Source organism: Camelus bactrianus, chromosome 14, assembly GCF_048773025.1.
Source record: "Camelus bactrianus isolate YW-2024 breed Bactrian camel chromosome 14, ASM4877302v1, whole genome shotgun sequence".
NCBI lineage: Eukaryota > Metazoa > Chordata > Mammalia > Artiodactyla > Camelidae > Camelus > Camelus bactrianus.
Window position 1 is genome coordinate 70771066 of NC_133552.1, and position 23876 is coordinate 70794941.

General features: G+C 59.5%; 1 protein-coding gene and 1 long non-coding RNA gene across 3 annotated transcripts; one reads left to right on the top strand and one right to left on the bottom strand.

The window, feature by feature from the left end:
- Positions 1-5415: 5415 nt before the first annotated feature.
- LOC123616108 (uncharacterized) lies at positions 5416-22371 on the top strand. 2 transcript variants are annotated; one of them, XR_006723958.2, is made up of 6 exons: positions 5416-5969; positions 6510-6604; positions 6817-6887; positions 7170-7409; positions 17270-17326; positions 21533-22371. It is a non-coding gene; the product is annotated as an uncharacterized LOC123616108 (long non-coding RNA). The 2 variants fall into 2 exon arrangements; XR_012511813.1 differs by lacking the exons at positions 17270-17326; positions 21533-22371 and adding an exon at positions 9739-10212.
- C14H13orf46 (chromosome 14 C13orf46 homolog) lies at positions 12112-23781 on the bottom strand. The gene is made up of 7 exons (XM_074378625.1): positions 22223-23781; positions 18146-18197; positions 17401-17572; positions 17258-17305; positions 16210-16257; positions 14555-14628; positions 12112-12735 (listed from the first exon to the last, which is right to left on the bottom strand). Exons 1-7 carry the CDS (start codon positions 22410-22412, stop codon positions 12675-12677), a joined length of 645 nt encoding a protein of 214 aa, XP_074234726.1. The 5' UTR covers positions 22413-23781; the 3' UTR covers positions 12112-12674.
- Between the last annotated feature and the right edge of the window lie 95 nt (positions 23782-23876).

Here is a 23876-nt window from a genome sequence, read left to right on the forward strand (position 1 = left end):
ACCAGGAGCTCCGCGCTGGCGCAACAGGTTAGCTGGGCTCCAGAGCTCGCCCGATTGGACTGGGTTTGCAGGTTCACCTTTATTTCGAGTGTGCACTTGTGCAGTGATTCTGTGATGTGTAGACCCCACAGCCACATTCAAGACCCAAAATGTACGGTCCCACAGAGGACTGCCCAACCCCAACTTCTTCTCCATCTCAATAATCTGTCGTTTCAGGGCATCATGCAAATGGAACATTGTACAGCCTCTGAGGCTGGAGTGCACCCAGTGCAGTGCCGTGGTCTGTGTCCCGGTGGTCGCTTCCGAGCAGTGCTCTCTTCCAGGGTGGACTAGGGCTTGTGTGACCACAGAAGGGCAACCAGGGTGTCCCCAGGCTCCAGCTATTGCCACTGAAACTGCTGTGAACATTTGTGTGCGGGTTTAGTATGGATATAAATGTTCGTCTCTCCAGAATAAATGCCCAGGGGTGCAACTGCTGAGTCACGTGCTAGATATATGTTTAACTTTTTAGGAATCTTTGAGACAGACTGGATGGAGATGAGTCAAGTGTGGTGGGAGGAGGCAGGGACAAACTTAGAAGAAACAGTCTTGTGATTTTCCTTTCAAAAATCAGTTTTTAAAAAAGAAACAGACCTGCTACATATGTGGTAAATCAATTTCAACAAAGGCCTCAACACAACTCAATGGGAAAAGGAAGTTTTTCAACAAATAGCATTGGATCCATTGGACATCCTTCTGTAGGGGGAACACTGGCCCTTATCTCGCACAACACACGTACAAATAATTCAAAATGGGTTGTAAGTAAATGTAAATTCTAAACCTGTAAAACGTCTGCAAGGACACGCAGGAGAAAAGTCTGTTCCTTGGGGTAAGCAAAGATCTCTTAGAACAGAAAAAGCATGAAACAATTTTAAAAGCTGATCAATTGGACTTCATTGAAATTAAAAACTTCTGCTCTTCAAAACACACCATTAAGAAAAAGAAAAGACAAATCACAGAAACATATGCTAGTCTACAACCAGCCATCCCACTCCCGGACGTTTACCCAAGAAATAAAAACCGTGTCCACGCCAAGGAGTGTGCATGAAGCTTTATTTGTAATTGTGAAACTGTTAGAGCAGGCAGATGGCTAGATATGAGCAGAGAAAGGCGGACAGAGACCACATGGCAGGAATGGGCAGAAAGGAGGGGCACAGGCCAAATGCAGGACAACAGACATCCTGTGAGCGCCAGGGTCCCTGGGCAGAGAAAGGAAAGCAGAAACCTCTGGGCTGATAAGTGGTCACAAATTTTGGGGTGATGAGTGGCCTGGAGACAGACACAGAAAGGTGAGAAAAGGCAGGAATCTCCAGTGTCTGAATGTAACCTTTTGCTCATTATGCCCTCATTTCAATAAAATTGGCCTTGCAGATCGGAAGTCCCCATCATGCACTGACGCCAGGACACTTCTGATCCAGACTAAACAAGGACAAAAACCCCTCCTCCCTTTGGGAAGGTGGAGTTGGGATGATGATCGGGGAATACAACCCCAGACCCTGCCCTCCCCGGTGAATATTCCACCCATTCGTTTTTACACCCTTTGTAACTAACTTGCCAAAGAAACTCAGGGCAGCCACTCACCTGAGCTGCCCCTCTCCCCTTGAGAGTGTACCATCCATCCTTTAATAAGTCCTCACTTTACTTTTCTTAACCACTGCATCGTGTCTCTGAATTCTTTCTGGGACGGGACAAGAACCTGGAACACCGGTTGCATCCACCGGCAACAGAACCGGGAGTAACCCCCACGTCTGTCACTGGGTGCGTGTGTGCACAGACTGGTGTCAGACACAGGGGACTGTTCCACAACAAAAAGAAGGAACACAATGGCCGGGGGTGAGCCTCAGAGCCCTGACCAGCTCGTGTGTCTGGTTCTGGTCGTGTGACATGCATAACGTGCAAACTAATTTGTTGTGACTGGAGGCGGGTGACCGGTGTCTGGGAGCAGGCTGCTCAGGGAAGTGATGGAAACGGTGATGGTTTTGTCTCAAACACACACTCCAAAACAGTCAGATTATATACTTTAGGCACATGCAGTTTATTGCTCTTTAGTTTTAATTCAATGAAGTTACACCCAAAGAAATATATTTTTAAAAACTTGACCAGATGGCCCAGGGTCAGACTCTCCTGCCCATTTCTCTGGTTCTGTGTGGTCAGTCCAGGAAGGCCAGAGCCCGCCAGAGCCCCCCAGAGCCGGCAGTGCAGGGGGTCCTTGAAGTGCAGTGGGCTCTGCCCTCAGATGTATTCACGGCACCGCCTCCCCACCCAAAAAACTCCTCCCGCTCCAGCTTGGGGTAGAGTTCCTCCTCTCCCGGCGTTCAAGCCCTTTGGAAGCCTGGTGCTAACCCGGCCTTTCAGCCCAGTCTCTGTGTGCTCCCTGGGTGACCCCGAGCACGACCCGTGCGCCTCCCCATGGCCTCGCTGACCCCTCCCTCTTGGGCTGCAATGCTTGGGTCCGAATCCTTCCTGCACTGCTTCTGGGCCCAGGCCTCACAAGACCCTGGCGCTGGGCCTCCCCGCTCCCCTGGTGCCTGACCTCGGGCACCCCGGGGAAACTCAGGGTCCTGACGGGTTCACACATGAACTAACCACTTGCTAGGGGCCTGGTTGAAGGTCCCCTGAAACCAGCCCAGAGGGGATGTACTAGAAGAGAACTCACACCCGAAAATGGGGCGTGGACCACACAGCCCTGAGCAGGGTTGTTGCTGCCACCAGAGTGCGGGCACGGGGTGGCCTGGGCAGCGGATCAGCTGCGGGGAGACACCTTCGAGGCAAGCCCGGCCCCCAGCCCCTCTTCCACCCACTCAGAGAGTACTCTCCCCTCTCCTCCTGACCTTGCAAACCCCTTCTCAGCCCTGCCCGAGTTCCTGGCCACAGAAGGCCTGTCCTCCTCGCCCCCTGGGGTCCCCACTCCCCTCCCGGGTCAGGACCTGGTTCTGCAGGCATGACAGCCTGGTGATGCCTCCACCCCAGGACCTCCAGCTGCTTGGAGGAAAAGTGGAAAGCACTCCCAAAAGCCTTTTTTGGCCCCGGGTCATTGTTTTTTTCTCCTAGCAAACTTGGCCCCCATGTGCTATTTCACCAATAAAAGTTTGGCCGCTGTCCCCTGCTGTGAAGTGGGGCCCTGGCTGAGGCCAGACAGAGCCTCGGGTGGCTGGCCTTCGGGCCGAGCTGCCTCCTGGTTCCACCGCCCTTGCTTTTGTTGGATTCCAAGTTGTCCTCTTAAATAGCTCTCAGAAGACCCAGCTTTTCCTCTTTAGTGAGGACGAGACTTGGTAGCCTGAGTCCCCTATAGCTGTCCCTCCATAGCCAGACTGCGGCTGCCGGCCACGCCGCCGCCTGCTCCTGTTTCTGCAGCAACCATTGTTTGGGGTAAACTGTGCTGGGCTCCAGGGCTCCTGGTCAGGCTGGGAGCCGAGGAGACTGGAGCTGGGCGTTATTTTCACATCTTGTCTCTGCTCCTGGCCCCCCAGCCCCTAGAGACACGCCAGGCATGGAGTGGGTGGCACCAGCGCTTCCTCAGGGTGGAAACAGCCCCGGGCGGCCTCCAAGCCAGCCTTTGCGCCAAATGTTGGCCGCAACCGGCAGCTTCACAGACTGTGATTGCATCTGAGTGGTCCTGTGCTGCGTGGAACGTGCACAAACGGAACGGCATCTTCAGATGCAGAAAGGCTGCGTGCCCCGAGCCGCAGCAAGAGGCGGGATTCCGTCAGGCGTGAAGGGCACCTGTGCAGAAAAGACACTCACACACAACAGGTTTTCATCAAGCTCAGAGGATTTTTCAAGAGCCCGGAGTTAGAAAAGTCAGACACAACTTAAGAGCCAAGAAGTGCAGTCAGTCAGGAATCAGCCTGGGGGCGAGCGCGGCTTCCAGGCGGGAAGAGTCACGAGGGCGACACAGGAGTTCCTGGACCCCTGCTGCCTGCTGTGCCCCAGTGTGTCCAGCTGCGGCCAGACTTAGTCTCCATGCTGGGCAACGCCACTGCCGGGCGGGCTGGACTTTGGTTCCCCGTCGATGGCAGCGCCAGTCCTGGACACCTGCTGCTCAGGCCCCAGACTCAGCACAGTCCCCTCGGAAACAACCGGGGGCCTGGCAGCTGCAGCTCAGCGCCACTGTGGGGGACTCTGGCTTCTCACCACATGACCCCAGGCTCCGCCGACTGACTACCTTCCAGCCCTGAGCCTGGGGTCAGACGTGGCTTCACGGGGCTCCTCCGAGGCCTGGCACCAGGGGCACCTGCCGTCCCTGCTCACAGCCCATCCCTTGTGTCCAAATCCAGCAGCGAGGTGTCTCCCAGCCTCCCTCTGCCTCCACCCCACAGCCTCCCGCTTACAAGGATTGAACGGTTTATGACCGGCCCACCTGGGTACCCAGGGCACTCCGGTCTCAAGGCCCCTAAGTTAATCCCACCCACGAAGTCCTCTTCACCAGTGAGGTGATCTAGCACTATCAGGGGATTAGGACTCGGAGCCTGGGGTGGGCGGGGGTGTCCGCGTTTGCTCCACCACGGTGAGCCAGGTCGGCCACGTCCCCACCTTGAACTTCAAACTCCGGGAAACACCAAGTGCTCTCTTGCCTCCAACCCTTAGCTCAGCCGCCCCCCACTGCTCAGCACCCCTTCCAGACAGCCTTCCCCTGGCTTCCCCTAGTTCCCCTTATAGGGGAAGCCTTCCTGAACCCAGGAGGGCCAGCACCCGCCCTGTGTCCATGGTGCCCACGGTGGGGTGACCTCCCAGAACAGGGGATGGGGACACACCCGAGGGAGTGCTGGACCAGGGTCGCCACAGGCCCTGGGTGAGAAGTCTTGAGGCTGCCTCAGTTTTCCTTGCTGTGAAATGGGCACAAGCACAAGCTCCAGCCCCAGCCGGAAGGCAGTGGTCAGGCCCTGACTGACCACAGGCTGGAGCCCAGGTTGCACTTGGGTGCTGTGTGTCTCTGTGGCCCAGGCTGCCGTCTGCAAAACAGCCCATGATGATACCTGCTTCGGAAGTTTCACGTGAGGGCCAAGTGAGTCACCTGTCTGCAGTGTGTGGAAGTTCTGGGTGTGACTCACTGTGGAAAGAGTTAGCTGGGGCCTCCAGCAGCGGACGTCCGGCAGGAGAGGGTGGGGAGGAGACATGACAGTGAGCAGGTTCTGGTCGCGGTTCTGCTGCAGTGAGCACGGGGCCGTTCCCCAGGACATGCCTGCCCACCTCCCCCTAGAGCCCCAGAACCCCTCTGTGGCTTTCTACCCGTCAGCACCCCAGCACAGAGCCAGGGCCCCTCCTAAGCCCTCCCCCAGCTCTGCAGGGGAGCCCCCCCCCCGGCCACCCTAGGGCAGGGGACCCTCCCACATTCAGCGTCCCCTCAGAAAGCGCTGGCCAGCAAAGCACTCCTGGTGGGGGCTGTTTTTCTGCTCCAGGGGCAGGGCCTCCTCTCAGGCAAGACCACGAGTGGCCGTGCGTTCTGGACTCAAGCCGTGGCCCCTGTGAGCTGGCGGCACTGTAGACTCAGGGGTGCGGGTCTGCTCTGGTCTGCTCCCCAGGACGGAGACGGCGTCTGCACCGGCCCCTGCGGGCTGCCTGCCCCCACCCATCTCCCCCCACCCTCCTGCAGGGGTTGGAGAGGGCGTCTGCAGAGAGAGGTTTGCCCCCGGTCTCCACCACCGAGTCAGTTTTCCTCCTAGGGTTTCCTCCCAGCTTTTTCAGTTAGGACTTTAACCCCCCATCGGAGCTTCCACTTTTGAGTGTGGCCCAGGTCCTTGGAGAAGCGGCTGAGTTTCCACTCTGCTGGGGCAGGGAAAACCCGGGGTGAGCCCGGAACATCTTGTTTGGCCAGAAAGCTGGGAAACGCTCCCAGATTTAATTAATTAGTGAAGTGGGGGCTAGTCACAGACCCAGGGTGCAGCCTGAAGGCACTGCCGGGAGCCGCAGACGGGACCCGAGAGCAGCAGGTACGTGGTGGTGGATTCTCATCCACAGACGCGTGTGAGCCGTGCCGGCCGAAAGGGCTGGTGAGCCAGGACGAGCACAGCTCTTCTCCCAGGAGAACGGCCGTTAACAAATACAGGAAAGTGGAACAGAAAACCAGCCCCAGCGGAGTTGCACCTCACTGCTGCCGACAAGCTCCAGTGGGCATGCAGGTCGAGGGAGTTTGCAGAATCAGGACTTGTGCCCCAAGATGGCTGTTGGCTTCAGCCTGAGACTCAGCAGACGGCCACCCTGACTGTCCCAGCAAGGTCATGTCATGGTGAAGTCCTTTGGGGTCCTCACTTCCTGGCCCTCCAGGACCAGCCACAGGCAGGCCTGCCACACGGAGAGTCATTAACCGGGGGAGGTTACCCATTCTCATGTGGAGGGCAGTCTCACACCAGGTTAAGTCAGTCTCCGGTCTTGACCGCGGCAGCCAGGGAACCTTCTGTGGGCTCGTGGGACACCCCAGGGTAGCTTTCCTGCCTGAATAAAGTCCTTGTTCCCCCCGCTGTTTCCCACAGGACCGCTGCTTCCACACCCAAGTGCCCTCCCTCCAAATGCCCTCTGGACAATCGACATAGTGACTGATGGGTTAAGTCTCACCTGTGCTAACTGTGTACGTACTGGAGCTGGGCTTGCCCCGCCGGGTGTGCAAGGGGACAGTCCTGAAGACAGCAGGCAGGTCGCCCTCTCCCAGACACTGCATGGCCACACCATGGCTCATATGACTTGTGGTCCACTAAAACCACCAAATCTTCTGTGAACTACCGCCAAGTCAAGAGCCCCACGTGGTTTGAACTAAATTGTCTGTGTGATGTTTAATCTTAGGTTTACCCATTTGTCTATTGAGAGGTTTCGAATCTGGAGTCTGCTTTCTACATGTTGATCCTCTCCTTCAGGTTTGTGAAAATTACTGGAAATTGTCAGCCTTATCCAGTCTGTAGACAGGGCAGAACTCAGGGCAGAGCCTGGTGGATGGCCATGGGAGCCACCCTGAGGCCAACATTTGCTGATTGGTCAGTTCTCAGAGGGGCTAATCTGTCCCTCGACCCAGTTCCCTGCAGGCGGCTGGAGGGCAGGCTGGGGGCCCACTACTGTCTGCTCGTCCAGGTCCTTGCAGATATGGTTAACGATGCTCGTGGAACGCAGCCTTCATTTCTGAGACGTGTTTTCCTCTGCAGAAGCTCTGGAGCCTCACTGGGTCCAGCCCCTCCCTGGTGTCTGCCAGCTCTCTGGCCCCTCGGGTGCTGGGTGACCTCACCTCAGAGGAGCCATCTCAGGGGCCCAAGGACAGACGTCTACAGCACCCAGAGATGGAGCTGCACTGGAGCTGCTGCCGGAGCTCCCACAGCTTTGATGGGAAGGAGGGCCTACGGTGGAGGGCTGCCGGGCGGTTCTCCAAGGCGGGGATCCTGAGCACGGTAGGTGCTGGACGACATCTCCGTGTGACAAGCAGAATCCTTGCCCGGGAGCTGCTGGTTAAAGGGGCTGAGCAGGTAGTCAGCTGGGCCAGTAGCAACTGAGTGGGTAGTTCACTGGGTTAAGGAGTTAGCTGGGTTAGGCAGTAGCTAACAAGTGTGGCCAGCTGGGTTAGGTAGGTAGTTGGGTTAAGTCAGGTTAGGTAGTGAGTGGGGTCAGGCAGTCAGCTAGGTTAATTAGCTCCGTGCTCTGAGCTGGGGCCTGAGGCCGTTCCACTCCGTCCTGTCCTATGGGGAGCAGGCTTAACCCCCAGCACCGTTCCTGCAGAAATTCCAGGAGTGGTGGGACCGCTTCAGCAAGGACCACCCCTGGGACGGAAGTGCGTGCCAGCAGCTCGGGGAACGAAGCAGATGTGGCCTCAGTGCCCCATCTCGGCCCGGCTGATTGGTGACCTCAGTGACACCAGGGCTGCCCTGGGACACCCTGATCTATTTTGGTGGAAACAGGGAAGCCAGACCTGCAGTCCCGGCCAGGGGAGGCCCTGGTGCTGGGAGACTCAGGGACACAGCCTCAAGAGCCCCAGCACAGGGCTGCACTCTCGACTGCAAAAGCAGGCGGCAGCGGCAGGTGTGCTTGTGATCCGCGTGCTGGCTGCAGGGTGTCGGGCCCCTTGGAGCCTGCGTCCCCTGCTCGGTGCTCCTCGGTCCTCTCGTCTACTCCCTGCCTCGGTCTCCAGGCTCTGTCAGCATGGGATCACCTCGTGCTGCCCCTGCAGCACCAAGAGTGTGCCCCCCTGCTCCCCCGCGCCCCTAGCTCCCTTATCCACAGCCACGTTCATCAGGACCAGAAAGGGCTCTGCTCACAGATGCCCTGGTCCCGTGTGCCTGACGGGAGCCACCCTTCTCTGTGCACAGCACACCTCTCCGAAGACCTGTCCCAAGTCCATGAGAAGGAGGCATCCTGGGGCAGTCCAGCCGGACCTGACCAGACTTCCTGCCACCCAGCCTGCAGATCTGACTTTAGGATGTAGGGAAGTTGGCACCCAGAGGACCTCCTCGCCCCCCTGGCCAAGCAGGGCTCTCCCTCCACTCCTCCCAGGTGCCCGGTAGACTCCAGCCGTGCTCTGGGAAGGGACAGCTCAGGGGACAGGATGGGGCTTGTCCCCTCTGCACAGTCCGGGCTGGTCCTGATGACTCTCTGTGTGCTGCTGTTGGAGGCCCATGGGTCCTGGTGAGCCTCTCACCTCCCAAGTCCTCAGCAGCCCCTAGTCCCCCCAGCCCACCCCTCAACCCATGCACCAGTCAGGCCGTCCTTTCTCAGCTCCATCCTCCTCCACGGCGGGCCCTCTGTGCCCAGTGTCACTGGAGATGCTAGGGCATCTAGAGAGACTCGAGGCTCCTCATGACATGCACCTGGGGATGCCAGGGCACCTGGGGACATGGACCCTGGTAACATGGGGCATATGGAGAGACACAGGGCACCATGGGAAGATGGAGACATTGGAAGACATTGGGGGGACATGGGGACATGAGGGGGACACTGGGCATAGAGGCCTCAGGGTGTTGCAGTTTCAGTGAGTCCGTGTCTGTGTTTTGTTGTGTGCAGTGTGTCAGGGCATTGTGGGAAGTATCTATTTGGGGGGTGGGTTTCCATTTTAGCCAAGCATCATCCACCCCTGGAGGTGCCCGGACTCTAGATAGGGGTGCAGGGTCTGTCTGTATGTCCCACAGAGCTTGTGGGGTCATGGGTCACGAGATCATGGTGCACTTGACCTCCAGGCTGCAGTAAGCTACAAGCCCTGGACAGGAGGGGCCCAGGGGCTGTGCACACGGGGCCCAGGGGCTGTGCACACAGAGCCCAGTCAAGCCCTACTCCGCCTGCCAGCTGACAGCACCAGCATGTTCACGTTCTGGCTTCTTCTTGGGGAGTAACTAGACGAGAGCTACAATCCCTAACAGTGGTGAGGCATCACTTCACTGCCTCCTCGGTGAAAGGTCTGTATGGTGACTTCCGGGCTGGAAAACAGGCTGTGAGGGCACGGTGCCAGGCTCACCACCAGGGGGCGCGCCCGGCAAGCGCGGCTACTGTTCCCGGCAGGGTTCACAGGGAGTGCCTCCACCGAGAAGTACTCCTTTACATCCATTTCCTTGGAGCAGCAGGAAAAAGACGAGAAATCAGACACGGGGGCCTCAGAGCAGCAGCTGGTGGGGGTGCTTGGCTAGTGACTGGGCCAGTGGCCGGCATCCCCCGGGGGTCCCCACACCCTCCCCCACACTCGGATGCCTGCCATCCTCCAGCAAAACAGGGATGGTAATGGGGCCCACCTTGCAGGTGTTGCAGAATTAGTGACGCAGAACACGCAGACTGGCTCAGGACAGTGTACCTGGCGCAGTGCAAGCACCCGCCCCCGAGGTGTCTGCCACTGGAGCCGCATCACTGCGACCGCTGGCATCTCCCTCCCGGAGCTGGGTCCTGGCGGTCCCAGCATCAGCATTTCACGCTCACCCGCGTGCGCGTTAGCCGGGGCGCACAGCCCCGGGAGCATCGCTTCTCAGAGGAAGCAGCTCATTTTACGGGGCTGCGTGCAGATGAATCGAGATGTGCCGGGTGTCCATCTGTCCGTGGAAGCTGCACGAGGCCTGGGTCCGTTCAGCCATCGCTGTGTCCCCAGCATGTGCAACAGTGCCCGGCTCTGGCTGGCCTCTCAGCAAAAGTTCGTGGACGACCCCGAAAAAGCTTCTGACATGTTGGAAACTTGTAAAAAAAGAAACTGGTGCAGTGATGCCAATTTTGTAAAAAAGCTGTATTTACCCACCTCCACATATAGCTCTGTCTCTGTGTATGTCACACATGCAGGAGAAATGGGTGAACACTCTAACAGTGATGATCTAAAGGTAGTGAGATGACAAGCCAGTGCTTTTTGCCAGTTCTCACGTTGCCCACGAGGACACTGCATATTAGATCCGGGGTGGGGGTGTAGCTCAGTGATGGGGCTCATGCTTAGCGTGCACAGGATACTGGGTTCAATCCCCAGGGCCTCCATTAAAAAAAGACAGTTAAAAAATAAAATAAAAATTTGGGGGAGGATAATAACACTGGGAGGAGGGGCTGAAGGCCTTGCCATGGGGTTGGGGGAAGTCAGAGGAGGAAGTCGGGTCAGGCCTAGGGTCCAGGGCAGCACGGGAACACTCCCGGGACCACTCACGGGACCACTGGCCAAGGCAGTGGTGACCCTGCATTGGTGCCCCACAGGTGGAGTCGGGGGACCCTGAGGCCAGGGGATGGCTCACAGGCAGCCTGGGCATCTTGGCTCTCACCTTCCCTGAATGTGAACATGGCTTGAGAAGATGTCGATGTTGCCTGGGCCCACAGCTGCCCGCTGCACCGCGGCCGAGCTCCAGCGCTGACATGGCAGAAGCAGTTCCGCCGGCCACCTGGGTGCCCAGGTGGGAGGCGGACACTTGGTGCACCAGCAGCGGTTACTGGTTCTCACTGTTCTTGGGTGTACAGAGTTCCAGGTCATCTGCTCTTTTTCAATCTGCAAGGCTGGCTCCCCCACAGGCCCACTAGCCGACATGGGAGGTTCATCTGACTTCAGAGGGTTTACATTCTAAACCAATGAGAGGTCACTACCAAGCCAGCCAGGTTACGCACACGTGTGGCTCCTTCATGGCCAGTGCAGTTAGCACGTGTCTCTGAACCCGGCCAGCCGCATGCGGCAGCAGGGGATGGATGGCAAACGAGCAGGGAGGAAGGCCGACCAGGGGCACGTCACCCTCCTGGCCTGTGGCCGAGCACCGGGCAGAGAGGAACCAGTAAGATGACTCAGGCCAAAGGGGCCTCCTCTGGCTGTTTCACCACAGCTTCTCCTGGTGTCCTTCTCAGTGGCCGGGTAGGGAGACAGGGGCTGCCCATGTGGAGGCTGGGATGGGGGACCCTTGCTGATGCTTCCTTGTCAGGGGACGAGCAGTGGTCCCAGCCGCTCGGGGGCTGCAGGGTCAGTTGAGCGCAGCTCCTCTAAGGACCCTGGGAGCAGCTGGCAGAGCGGCCTTCCTGTGGCCGGCGGGTCCGACAGCCAGGCCGCGGCGCCACGGCCCTACCCAGGACAGCCTGTTTCCGGGCTGCTTGTTGCTGTCTCCCGTGTGTCTCTCAGCCTCCTTGCTCTCCCACTCACACAGCAGGGGCCCTTGGTGGAGAGCTGAGGTGATGAACACGGTGGCCCTTGAGGGTGTCACCTGTCTCCTCTGACCTCTGGCCTCAGAGATGATGCTCGCCACCTTCCCACGGCCTCCTACATGCTGCATGCTCATGTGTGCAGGCGTGCAAGCCTGTGCATGTGCACGTGTGTGCGTTGTGTGTGCACATGTGTGTGCATGTGAGGGTGAGTGAGCGTGCCTGCTGGGTGGGGAATGGGGTGTGTCTTCAGGAGGAGGCATGGTCTTGGGTTGAACCCCAAGATGGTCTGTGGCAGTCAGTTTGCCAAGACCCGGCTGGCTGCACTCAGGACGCCCCGTTGGGTCCCTGCTGTGGCCCTACTCTTGCCAGCTGTCGCCGCAAGCAGCATCTCTCGTGTGGCATTCCTGGCTCCCAGGCCCAGCTGCCAGGATGCCTGGCCTCCTAGGTCCTCAGAGAACAACGCCCAACCTGCCTGGGGTCCTGCTGTGCTCTGGCAGCGGTGGCTCTCCTTGGGGCTGACCCTTGCCTCCTGTAGATGTGGGGCCGAGTGCTGGGCCCCTGCCCACTACAGGGCGCGTGTGGAACCTGACTCGTTCTGGGTCTAACTGGACCTGAAGTGTGGGGCTGCAGGACCGTGTGACCTGGGAGGCTCAGCCACCATGTCTCTGAGCACCTCCCTAATTTGCATTCCTGGGACAAGATGCGTGGAAGGAAGGGATGGCCCTAGAGAGGGACGGGAGAGGGGGACACATCTTCCGTTCACTCTTTATTGTGTAATTTTAAAGATGGTGTCACCACTTCCCAGTGGTCAGGGAGTCACAGCACCTCTGAACAGGTGAGGGGGTGGTCACGGCACCTCTGAAACAGGTGTGGCGTCTCTCAGGGCCGCTGTCTGCCTCCCTGGTCCCTCCCAGGTCTGGGTGAGCCCATGACACAGAAGTGCAGACACCGGGGTGCCGGCCAGAGGGGCCAGGTCTCGGGCGGACCCTGGAGGCTGGGAGGAGGTCAGCTGTAGCCTGGCCCCCTTCCCCTTCCTGTCCCCACGTGTCCCGCGCAGCCCGGCCCCGAGGGAGCATTACCTTCTCCAGCATCTACGAGCTCTCCTTCCCCTTTCTTCTGCTGACATATGGGAGGCAGCACACCCAGCTGGTCCTGGTCCTGGGGACCGAGGCGGGTGGTGAGGTGCCTCAGCCAGGGAGGCACAGGAGCACCCCGCTCTACCCCCATGCTGTCAAGCGGGGTGGGGGGGGCCCAGGGCTTGCCAGCCGGAGGGGCTCCTCCCGGCTGCCCCAGCTCTTCAGCCACCCCAGGATGTCTCTTGTATTCTGCATCAGAGGGGATGCCTTGAACACAGGAGACCTTAAAGGCAAGCTGGGCCGAGCCCCTCCCCCCTACTCAGCCTGGCCATTGAGAGGCGCCCCTGTTGGACAGCTGGCCATGCCCAGTGCCGCCGTTTTCCAGAACATCGCAGTCTGTGCTTATTCCCCTGGACGGTGGTCTCTGGGGCTGCCTCTGGAGTGAGGCGGTGGACCCCTCCCCCATTCAGGGACCACCAGGGCCTGGTGCCAGAGCACCCACCAGGCAGCTAATGGGCTGCTAGTGCCTAAGTGCCCGAGGGGGCTGGCCGAACAGAGAAGGCTTAGCCCCGAGGGGTTGCAGCTGAGCAGGGCAGACAGGTGCCCCCAACCCCGGCCAGTGTCCAGGCCAGGACCGTAGCGGGGGCCCATCTCCGATCCCGTCCTGCCAACCGAGCAGTCTCCAGCAGCCAGGCTTGGTTCTTGGGCCTGGCTCTGTCCCACAGGTTCTCTGGGGCCCCTGAGTATTGGGGGCCAGCAGTCGAGACCAAGAGACCAAGAGGGTGGGGCTGGGACCACCTGGCCTGGGGCAGAAGGTGGGGCTGCCAGGCTGCGTCCAGTGTGGGCCATTACCATGCCCATTAAGAAATGTGAGAGAAGTGGGCATGTGCTCAGGAAAGACCGTCCTGTCTCCAGGGTGGACTGGGAGTGGGCCGGGGCAAGCCGACGTGGCCGGCTGCGCGAGTGGAGGTCAGAGGGGACGTGAGGACAAAGCTCCTCACAGGAACTCTCCCCCAGCACACAGACCTGGGGAGAGGCAGCAGCAGGCGCCAAGTAAGCAAGGGCTATGGAGCTGTGACCGCTCAGAGCTGGACACCCAGGGAAACGGCGCCGGGAAGGCCCAGGCGCCTGAGCTCACCAGCCTGTGTGCCCGCGGGTCCTGACTCTGTTCCCAGTCCTACTTCAGAGCCACGTGCTCCTGCAGGGAACCTGCTGTTTCCAAGAGGCGGCACTCGGGCCTTTAAAACATTTCCTCTGTGTTGCTCTGTTTCACACTGTTTTGCTTATTTTAAATGACCGTGTATCAGTTTTACAAAGTAGGTAGAGAAGTATTTCTTTTTAAATGTGCAAGCAAATTAGCTGAGATCTTAATACGGTTGTTCATTCTGAGCGGTGGCAGGTGGGTAAATTGCTATTTTCTCCTCTGTGTTTCTCTGTTGTCTAAAACACAACAGCCCCACGGCCTGTGGGCAAACATCTCCCAGTACTTCCCGTGGTGAGGGGGCAGTCAGGCTACTCTGCCTCCCACCCGGCCCCCAGGCCTGGCCCGCTTTGCCCAGACAGCAGGCGCAGGGATGTCCTCCGAAGCTTGCAGGACCAAGGTCTGTGCCCTTGGCGGCCAGGCATGCCCCTGCCCTGCCCTCACTTTCTCCTCTTCCTCCCACCCTCCCCTCCCTCCCCTCTGGCCCTCTTGTTGGCTGATTGATCGGGGGAGAGGTCTGGATATGGGGTGCGGTAAGACTCAAGGTGATGCCACCTCAGCTTCTCCAGCCTCAGTAGATGCCTGGGTCTCTGCGTGTGCCCAGGAGGCAGAAAGCATGTGGACTGGGTCTACCCACCAGCAAGTGTGATGGAGAAAAAGCCCCCACCTTCCCGAGTGTGAACCCATCACTCACTCGTCCTCCGACAAATCCAAATCCCCCATGTCCATCTGGGACCGCTTCTCTTCTTTCATGGTGCAGGGGACCACCTGTGGGCAGTGGGAGGAGCAGTCTAGGGGATGGGGGAGGGTGCCATCCGGGGAAACTTCCAATTAGGGGACCCCCTGATGTGAGCCACCATGACCTCTGGACTGTAGGCCAGAAGACCTGGGCCCTTAGTTCCAACTCTGCCCCTGTTGGGTCCTTAGGGCCCATGTTGCTCTGATGACAGCCTTGTGGTTGGGGGCAATAACCAGCCCTCTTTACCCCTCAGCTTGTTCTGAGGGCAAAGAGACGGAAGGTGCAGCTTGGAAAAGAACAACCCTAGAGAGGAGTTTACATTTGCCAAGAAAGAACAAAAAACTTCAAAAAGGCTGACTGCTCCCTATAGCAAAGTAATGGAGAAGGACATCCTAGAATAATTGTGTTGGAAAGGCCTAATCAGGCCACTGGGTCAACCACTTCTTTTTGCAGAAAATGATGATGATGTGACAAGGTGATGATGGTGTTATCATGGTGATTTTGATGGTGATGATGAGGATGTGATAACAATCGTGATGATGGTGGTGATGATGAGTGATGATGATGGTGATGATGCTACTGGTGGTGACAGTGATGCTGGTGGTGACAGTGATGATGGTGGCGGAGATGAAAGTAGTGATGATTGTGGTGGTGGTGAAGATGATGGTGAGGATGATTGCACTGTAGGTGTGATGATGGTGATGAATACAGTGATGATAACCATGCTGGTGGTGATGGTGGTGGTGATTATGGTGGTCGTGGTGGTGATGGTGATGGTCGTGGTGGTGATGGTGGTGATGGTGGTCGTGGTGGTGATGGTGGTGATGGTGGTCGTGGTGGTGATGGTCATGGTGGTGATGGTCATGGTAGTGGTGATGATGGTGGTGATGGTGGTGGTGGTGGTCGTGGTGGTGGTTGTCGTGGTGGTGATGGTGGTGATGGTCATGGTGGTGATGGTCATGGTAGTGGTGATGATGGTGGTGATGGTGGTGGTGGTGGCGGTGGTCGTGGTGGTGGTTGTCGTGGTGGTGGCGGTGGTGAAGATGATGGCGATGATGACTGCACTGTAGGTGTGGTGACAGTGATGAACACAACGATGATAACCATGCTGGCAATGATGGTGGTGGTGGTGGTGATGATGTAACAGTACCTACACTCCAGCGTTGTTCTGTAAAGCCCTCAGAACAGTGCCCGGTACTCAGAAAGCCTCAGTGTTAGGTATCATCTGCACCACCAGAGTGCCACCATCATCACTACCGTGTGCATCCACAGGAGAGCTGGTTGTAGCAGCTAGGCCTCTTGATTCCTGAGCCTGTGCCCTCCCACCACCCCAGCATGATTCCACAGAGCTTCTCAGGGTCCAGGGGCACCTCAAGGGTTGACCCAGGCCCTAGAGTCTCTGGTGGTGCAGAAATGTGTCCAGCTTGCGAGGGGAATGAGGAAGAGGTGAGGTGCCCTCTGGGCCCCTGGTCAGTCCTCAAACCCCGGGGCTCTGCTGGCACTGCTGACCAGCACACATGTGCCTGGGAAAGTTTTCTGGAAACGCCTGCTGGCCCTGAGAAGCCACCTTCTGGTGGGTGGTTTGGCTTTGTTGTCTGCGGGTTTTTTACCTCCTCAACATGGTCTCCCAGATCGATCTCCACAAACACAGATGGTTTCTGTCGATGAAACCAAAGAGGTGTGGGTGCCGGGCTTCAGCGGGCTGTGGGGAGCACAGGTTCCCAGGAAGGGGAGTGGGTTCCCAGCCCTGTGGCAGCTAGGACCTGGGCAATTACACTGGGACCACCAGATACTCACTGTGCTCGCTGGGGCCCTGAGAGACGGGCGGGGGCTGCTGGCAGTGTGGGTCCCCAGGCATCCGTGGCAGCTCTGGTAGAGAGGGAGCAGGCTATGGCCTCCCACCCTCTCTGCTCACCTCTCTCAGGTCCTCGAGGACCCAGAGGGTTGCCCCCCTGACCTTTGCCCTGAGCACCAGGGCCACTGGATAAGGTGATGTCCACAGGGGAGGTCTCTCCACACCCACTGCAGACCTGACCACCTGGGCAGCACCTGAACTCTGCCCCCACAAACCCACCTGCCTTCTTCCCGAGCCATAGAGACGTGAGGACCCAGAAGGTTCAGGGCTGCCCCAGGTCTCTAACCAGGCACCTTGGCTCGGCCCAGAAGGTGCTGCCAGTGTAGCATTTTAGTCAACGCCAAGAGAAGTACCTTGGGGAGTGGAGGATGTCCCCGAACCCCTGGACGTGGGCCAAGAGCCATCAGTTGTAAACCCTGGTGGGGTGCCCCTGGCCCTCTCCATCCAGACATGAGATCAGGCAGGAAAAAGCACTTCCCTCAGAAAGTGTCCCATGAGGACCGCTCCCCCAGGGCTGCACAGGCAAGGGGCTGGGGGTCCCCTGGCCAAGGTTAGGCTGAGGTCACCTCTCTCCCGGCCCCTGCTCCATTAGCAACTGCACTGTTTTGCAGGCTGGGGTTAGGGCCTGCGGTGCCCTCATGGTTACCCGGCATTGGGCCAAGAGCACAAAGCTGGATGCTGAAGGCTCCCTGGGGCTCAGGCAGGGCTCGGTCGAGGTGACCCTGGGCCCAGGCGTCCACAGCAGGACCAGCCCTGACAAGTATCCCCATATGACTTCTGTCACTAAACTGAAAAGCTCTTGCCTCTTTTTCCAGAAGGTCACCCAGCTTTACGGACTCTGGCTCCTGTTCCTGTAAGAAGACACTGAACAGGTAAATAGAGGCAGGATTCGGCCCGAGGGTGGCCGGGCACGAGTGTCAGAAGTGTCAGAGGACAGTGGCCTGACCTCAGCCCCCAGGGCGCGCTTGTCCTCGCTCTCCCCTCTGTCCTGCTGCTCCTGGCTGCTGGCCTCCAGGATGCTTTCCTTGGCCTTGAGCAGCACTGGCTCCCCCGCGTCATCCACCTTGGCTGGGGCGTCTGGGCGCTCCTCCCGCTTGTCCTCCTCTGGGCTGGCCTGGCTGCGGCAGGGCCAGGGGAGGGGCTTGGATCGAGGCTCATGGGCCGGCAGCCCTGGGAGCAGCTCCAGCCCAGCGAGCGGGGCCCCTGCGTCAGCAGAGAGGGCGGGACCGAAGGGATTCCTGCCTCCTGGGGCCGGAGGGCGGGTGGTGGTCGAGGCCGCTTGGGGCAGAGGGTGACCGGCGGTGGGGGAGGGGGGAGTGCTCAGCAGGGCTGCTCACCCGGACCTGCCCCAGCAGGTGGGACTTCCTGCAGGCCCAGCCAGCTCTCAGATAAGACGCCTCCTTTCTGGAGACTCGAGTGGGAATGTTTTCGGACACAGGGCCAGCTCCAAGTCGCCAGGGCCAGGGTGCGGCTGGCTGGAGGGGCCCCCAGGGGGACAAGGAGGGGCTGTTTCCCTGAGAGCCTTGGGTCACCCGCCTACAGGCCTCCCATCTGAGCCATAGGCCTTCTCTGGATGCCCTGAGCTCCTTGGGGCCTCCATCTCCACCTCGGTGTGCCCACTCCTGCCCCTAGGCCTCCTGTGTCCTCCTCACATCTCTATAAAGCTGTTTCGGTGGACAAAGGCCACTCACCAGCTGGCATCTTCTGCGTTGCTTCTGACGTCCTTGTCCTCGTCATTGGACTCTGAGGAGGAAGCATCAGTGTTTGTCGCTAGCCTGTGTCGAGGTGGGTGGGCCACCCGCGGGGCGCTGGGTGCTGCCTCTCTGCAGCTCCGGGCTCAGCAGTCCACCGATGACTAGTGACTATGACCGAAGCGAGTCTGCATTTTCACCCCGATACGTCCCCCCGGGACCCCCAGGCCCCAGGACGCCTCCCTGTAATCCCTTCCTTCAGCACTTTGCGTGATGGGAGCTGGAGCCCTGAAGGCTCACAGCCGGGGCCAGTTCCCCACCCCACACAGGTCACCGAGGGGCCTCTGCCCTCTCTCAGTGGAACTCGGGGTGAGGCATAAGGCATTGCCTTTCCAATAAATGTGTGAGATCCAGGAGGCATCTTGAAGTCCTTCTGGTTGCAGAGCGTGGGGCTGGAAGTGATAGGTGGGGTCCTCTGCTGCTGGCCATTCCCCTGGGCTCCTCTCCACCAACCAGCGGGGGAGGGCATGACACAGCCCCAGGAGGTGGGATCTGAGCCACACTCTGCTGGTCCAGGACACCCTCCTGGCTCCTCTCAGGCGCACTGTGCCTGGCTAGGAGGGCTCTTTGGTGAGGCGAGCAGGGCACCCAGATCACAGAACCTGCCTGACATGAGGGAGCAGCTCTTCCAGCCGCCTCTGCAGAGCGCTTGTCCATAGACCTTAAGGGAAAGCTGTATTTTGGCGACCTTAGCGGGAGAGAGTGTGAGCCTCGTGAACTGAGCTCAGAGCGGGAGGCCATCGCTTCCTGGTGAACCCAGACTTCTCGCTCCTGGGAGCGTGCAGACCCCGAGGGTGTTCCTGCCCCCATGGGGATCTAAGAGGAAGCCTCCGGGGGCCTCAAGGTCGCTGACATTCCAGGTCCCATTACTGTGCAGGTATGTGTGAGTCCAAGATGGTTGAGACCTGGGGTCCCTGGAGCTGCTCCATACTGTCCCCAAGCACCTGACACACACCCAGGGCCCCGATGCAAACACAGCCCCCTGGCAGGGCCTCTGAGCAGCTGGTCTCCTGGAGGACTTCCTACAGAGTTTGGTGGTCCAACCGGCCAGTCAGTGTCCTTTCATCACAGGCCTCAGGGCCGGGGCACCTGCCGGGCAGAGGAGGTGACTGCCTGGCTCCTGGGAGTTGCCTGCATCCCAGCCTTGCTGGTCCTCCTACTCCCACACACTGCCCACCCTGACCCCAGAGCAGGTCCCTGGCCCTGCTGCCCTCCAGCGCCAGCCTTCACGGGCTCCTGGCCCCATCTGTATTAAGCGACCTTCCTGGAGGGCGTGTCTCCCCACACCTGGCCTCCCTGGCACCCACACGTGTCCCTCAGTCTCTGGGCCCAGCTCCCTGAACATGGGAACTAGGTGTGGTGCGCCCTTCTCCGTTCACAGCGCCAACACAGGCCCAGAGCGCTGCTGACCTGTGGCTGTGCCGTCCCCAGGCAGGCCCTGGCCACCCAGAAACAAAACCCTGAAGGCAAAGGGGGGTGTGTGAGAGCGCGGTGGGTGGCTGCAGGTCTTCAGAGAATATCTCAGGACTTGGCAGCTCTCAGCGAGAAAAGCTCAGAATCAATGGTTTCCTGGCAGGAATTTAATGAGGACTTCTTTGGGAAAATCTTCAGCAGCCCCCAGGCCATGTGGACACATATGCGTGTGTTCATGTGTCCATGCGTGTGCACGTGGGCCAGTGTGTGAATGTTTCCAAAGACATGGTCTGCCCCAGACAGATCTTCAAACGTGCTCCTTCCTAGAACGTGTGGCAAGAAGGGAAGAATGGTGAAACGAGAGGGTGGTTTTTCTTTGCTCCGAAGCACTTGTGGGGCTGGAAAACACCTGCCTGCCCCCGAGCCTTCTCCTAAAGTAAAAATATGAACGTAGGTTCCCTGCTTTGTCCCTTTTCTAAGGAAGATCTTGTTTATCTGGGTCCTGGGCACACCTGCTGGGCTCAGCCAACAGGCCTCCGGGCAGCAGAGGGCGTGGGCGCGGTTCCCACTGGGCCTCAGGCGGGCCTCCCAGAGGGGGCAGCCGTCAGAAGCTTTGCTCTGGGATGTGGAGAGAGCGCTTGCTTTGCTGCCTCTCTTCAGCTGGGCTTTAAACGCTCATCAAACCACGTGCAGACTGTGTTTTCCAATGTGAGATGCCCCCTGTAAGTCTGGGTTCGGCTGGGGTGTGAGCGGAGGGCAGGGCAGGCGTGGGCCGGGCAAGGGTCCTGGACCCTCCGCATGACCAGACTAGACCGGAACTCTGATGAGCGCGCTCCCTTACCCGCTCTGCAGCACGAGGCCATGTCCAACTTGTGGAAGTTCTCAGCGGGTCCTGTTCCAGCAGAGGGGCCTGAGGCCTGGAGCCCACCCTTGGGAATGGAACAGCCCCTCCTCGCCTCTGGACAGGGCCTCCCTGGAGCAGAAGCAGGCCTGGTGAGGGCGACAGCCTGGGCAGATTCTGTGCAGCCAGAGGTCAGGATGTGGGGTCCATGCGAGCACTTAAAGCTCTCGCTCAGGAGCACAGCGATGGCCTCTCGCGGGTCCTCTGCCAGCCGGCTCCTCCAGGGCCCAGCTGGATGCGCATCCCACAGGCTCCCTCTGGCCCTGCCCCGGCCCAGCCCACCAAGCCAGCTGTCTGGGGCCACATCCTATACCTGTGTCACCTTGGTACCTGGGGCTCCCTATGTGCGTGACCGTCAAGTCCTGGTCAGCTTGGGGACTCAGCGAGGCTGCTCCTCTTCCCATTTTACCGAATGGATGGTGAGGCCTAGGGCAGCCTTCCCTGGTATGTGCAGGTGAGGCCTCCTGCTCTGCCTCCTGCAGGTTCTGGACCTCCAAGGGCTCGGCCCCTACAATACGGTCTGGGAGCCCCACCAGGCCGGGGGCCTCAGGGGCGGGTGTGCAGGGGGCACGACAATGCAGCACTTGGGAAGGTGCCTTCCATCCAGTTTTGCAGACCCAGGGTTGGGGTGAGAAGGTCCAGAAACGGCCAGAACCGAGCCTTCCCTCCAGTCCTCACTGAGTCCCACTAGTGGCTGGCCCGTGGCCTGTGTTGTTTGGAATATGCCCTCCGTGGCTTCTTGGAATATTTCCTGAGCAGGTTACAGTGGATCTCCTCTGTGTTAGGGACCCTGCCCCTCTTGAGGGAGCCTGAGAAGAGAGGCCCGGGGGGACGGTAACAGACGAGGGGGCAGAGACCCCATCCAGCATCTCCTCCTCCTGAAACAGCGCACCTTTGGATTTTCATGTGGAGAGAACAAGGATTTTCCACCAGGACTTCTGCAAGTCACTCCTAGGGTTTGAACAAGCAAACTGTATTTCCTGCTTACTGCTCTGTTCCTTGGTCTCCGACAGTCTCAGAAAAGGGCACCTGCTGGCTTGAACTTCCTGGGAGAACAGAACTTCGGTGGCCCCGCAGACACCTGGGTGAGTCCCCCCCTCTCTCAGACAACACAACGCAGGGTCTTGCGGCCCTGGGACAGCTGATGTTCGAGGGCAGCGCTGCACTAGGATCTGGTGTTCGGGGCCACGACCTATTTCGGCCACCCCACGACCCCACCTGGCACGTTTAGAAATACGCTGGAGTGGGAAACACGGCGTGGTGTAAGGCATAAACACACCAGTGGCACCAGCCCTGTGTTCACCGCTGCCCCCGCGGTGAGGACCGGTTCGCTGCAGCAGGAGCAGGGCTCAGCCCAGGGCCTTGTTATAAACCCGGGACACTTCCTGCGCCGGCCCCCATGTGACAACCGTCTTTCAATGTAGCTGATGCCCTCACAGGCCCGGGGGTCCAGGTCTCTGTCTGTCCTCATCCTTCCTCCGGCCCTCAGCAAAGCTTCCAGCCAGCCCCCAGCCCCAGGCTGCTCCCCTCAAGCCCCAGGCACTGCCCCAACCCCAGGTGGCCCTGCCTGCAGACCTTAGCGCCCAACGCCCTCCACCTTGGCCTTAGGATCTTAAGCAGGGGCAGTGGGCCTGGGAGGAGGCCCCCACCGGCCCTAGGTGAGCCGCCCGCCCCGTGCCGTCCGCCCAGCCCCGCCACCCCACCTGGCTCCTTGCACAGCTTCTCGATGCAGCTGGGAGGGTGGCCCTTCTGGTGCAGGCCACCCACACTCCTGCTCCTCTGGAGCTCAGCCATGTCGCTGGCTGCCTTGAGGTGTCCGGGGCCCACGGTGGAGGGAGGGGCTCCGGGGCCCAGCCGGTGCCTCCTGTGTGCGGCCGCGGTGTCCTTCTCCATCCTCCACTGCCTCCAGGTCTCGAGAAAGAAGAGGGATGCCTGCCAGGTCTTGTGCAGCCCTCAGACAGAGAGCATGGCTTCTGACCCCCCACGAGCCCCGAGTGCACCCTGGGCCGTTGCTAGGTGGCCCCTGTGACATCAGCACAAAGTCAGAGGCCAGAGGTCAGCCCAGCAGCCCTTCATGCAGGCATGGGCTCCTTCCAGGGCCTCTGCCTCTCCCCAGAGACGGCAGCGGGGCCAGACAGCGGGCGCCTTTGCACGCCTCCGCGGGCACTTCTGGTGCTGGGTCTGCGCAAGCCTTCAGTGGAATCTTTTGTTTCCTTTTGGGGACGAAGGACGCAGGGGTGGTGGCTGTGGCTCCACTTGGAGTCCTGGGACCTCGGTGGCATCTTGCATCCTCCCCCTGCCAGACGGGGGTTCTCCATGTGGACTTGGCTCAGGGCCACACCTTTGAACACGCTCGGCATTTCCAGTCTGAACTGGGTGGCTGGCACTGCCTCAGCAGGTGCTGGTGGCAGGGCCCCCACAGCAGAGGTCCGCTTTCTGGCTCTGAGGCCTCGAGGTCCAATGTTGGGTGTGGGCAGGGCTGGTTATCCTGGGGCCTCTCTCCTCGGCCTGCAGCAGCAGTCTCCTCCCAGTGTCCTCACGTGGCCATCCTCCACGTGTGTCTGTGTCCTGATCTCTTCTTATAAGAACGCCAGTCAGACTGGCTCAGGGCTACCCTAGTGATCTCGTGTAACTTTAATCACCTCTTTATGCCTTGAAATGCAGCCACATTCTGGGGTCCTGGGAGTGAGGACACCACACGAGTGTTCGGGGGACAGGCTTCGGCCCCTAACACAGCCTCACAGACAATTTCTCCCACCCTGCTCAGCAGTTCTCTCCTCCCTACCCGAGACCACAGGCACAAGTCACAGCAGGTGCTTCCCCCAGCACCCAGCCGACAGCCCTTAAATGTTCAGAATGAAGCAAAAGTGACTAATTCCCTTTTTCCACATGCACATCCTCCCCTGAACAAGGCCACCCAGCCGGGTGGCTGGTGCAGGTCCCGCCATGGTGCCCAGGGACAGGGATGTGGCTCAGAGGCTCTGCTCCTGGTGTTAGGGTGACAGACGCAGCCAGGCTGGTGGGAGGCCGGGACAGCTCCTCTTCGGGTAACAGGTTTTTGGAGACAGAGCCAGTGGACACAGATTGGGCCCCAAAAGCCCACCCTCCTCAAGCTGGACGCATCTCCATCCACACTGGAGGTTTCCAGTAGGACACCTTCCCACGGCCCTGACATGCCAGCTCCACACCTTCCATCCAAGAAAACATCGTGATTTCCAGCTCAGCCCAAAGCCCTACAGCTGGACCTCCCCTGTCATCAAGGGACCTCACCTGCCATCGGGGGGACCCCACCTGTCGTCAGGGCACATCACGTAGCAGCCCACCTACCCCTCCACCACACACCCCGTCTCCCACGTG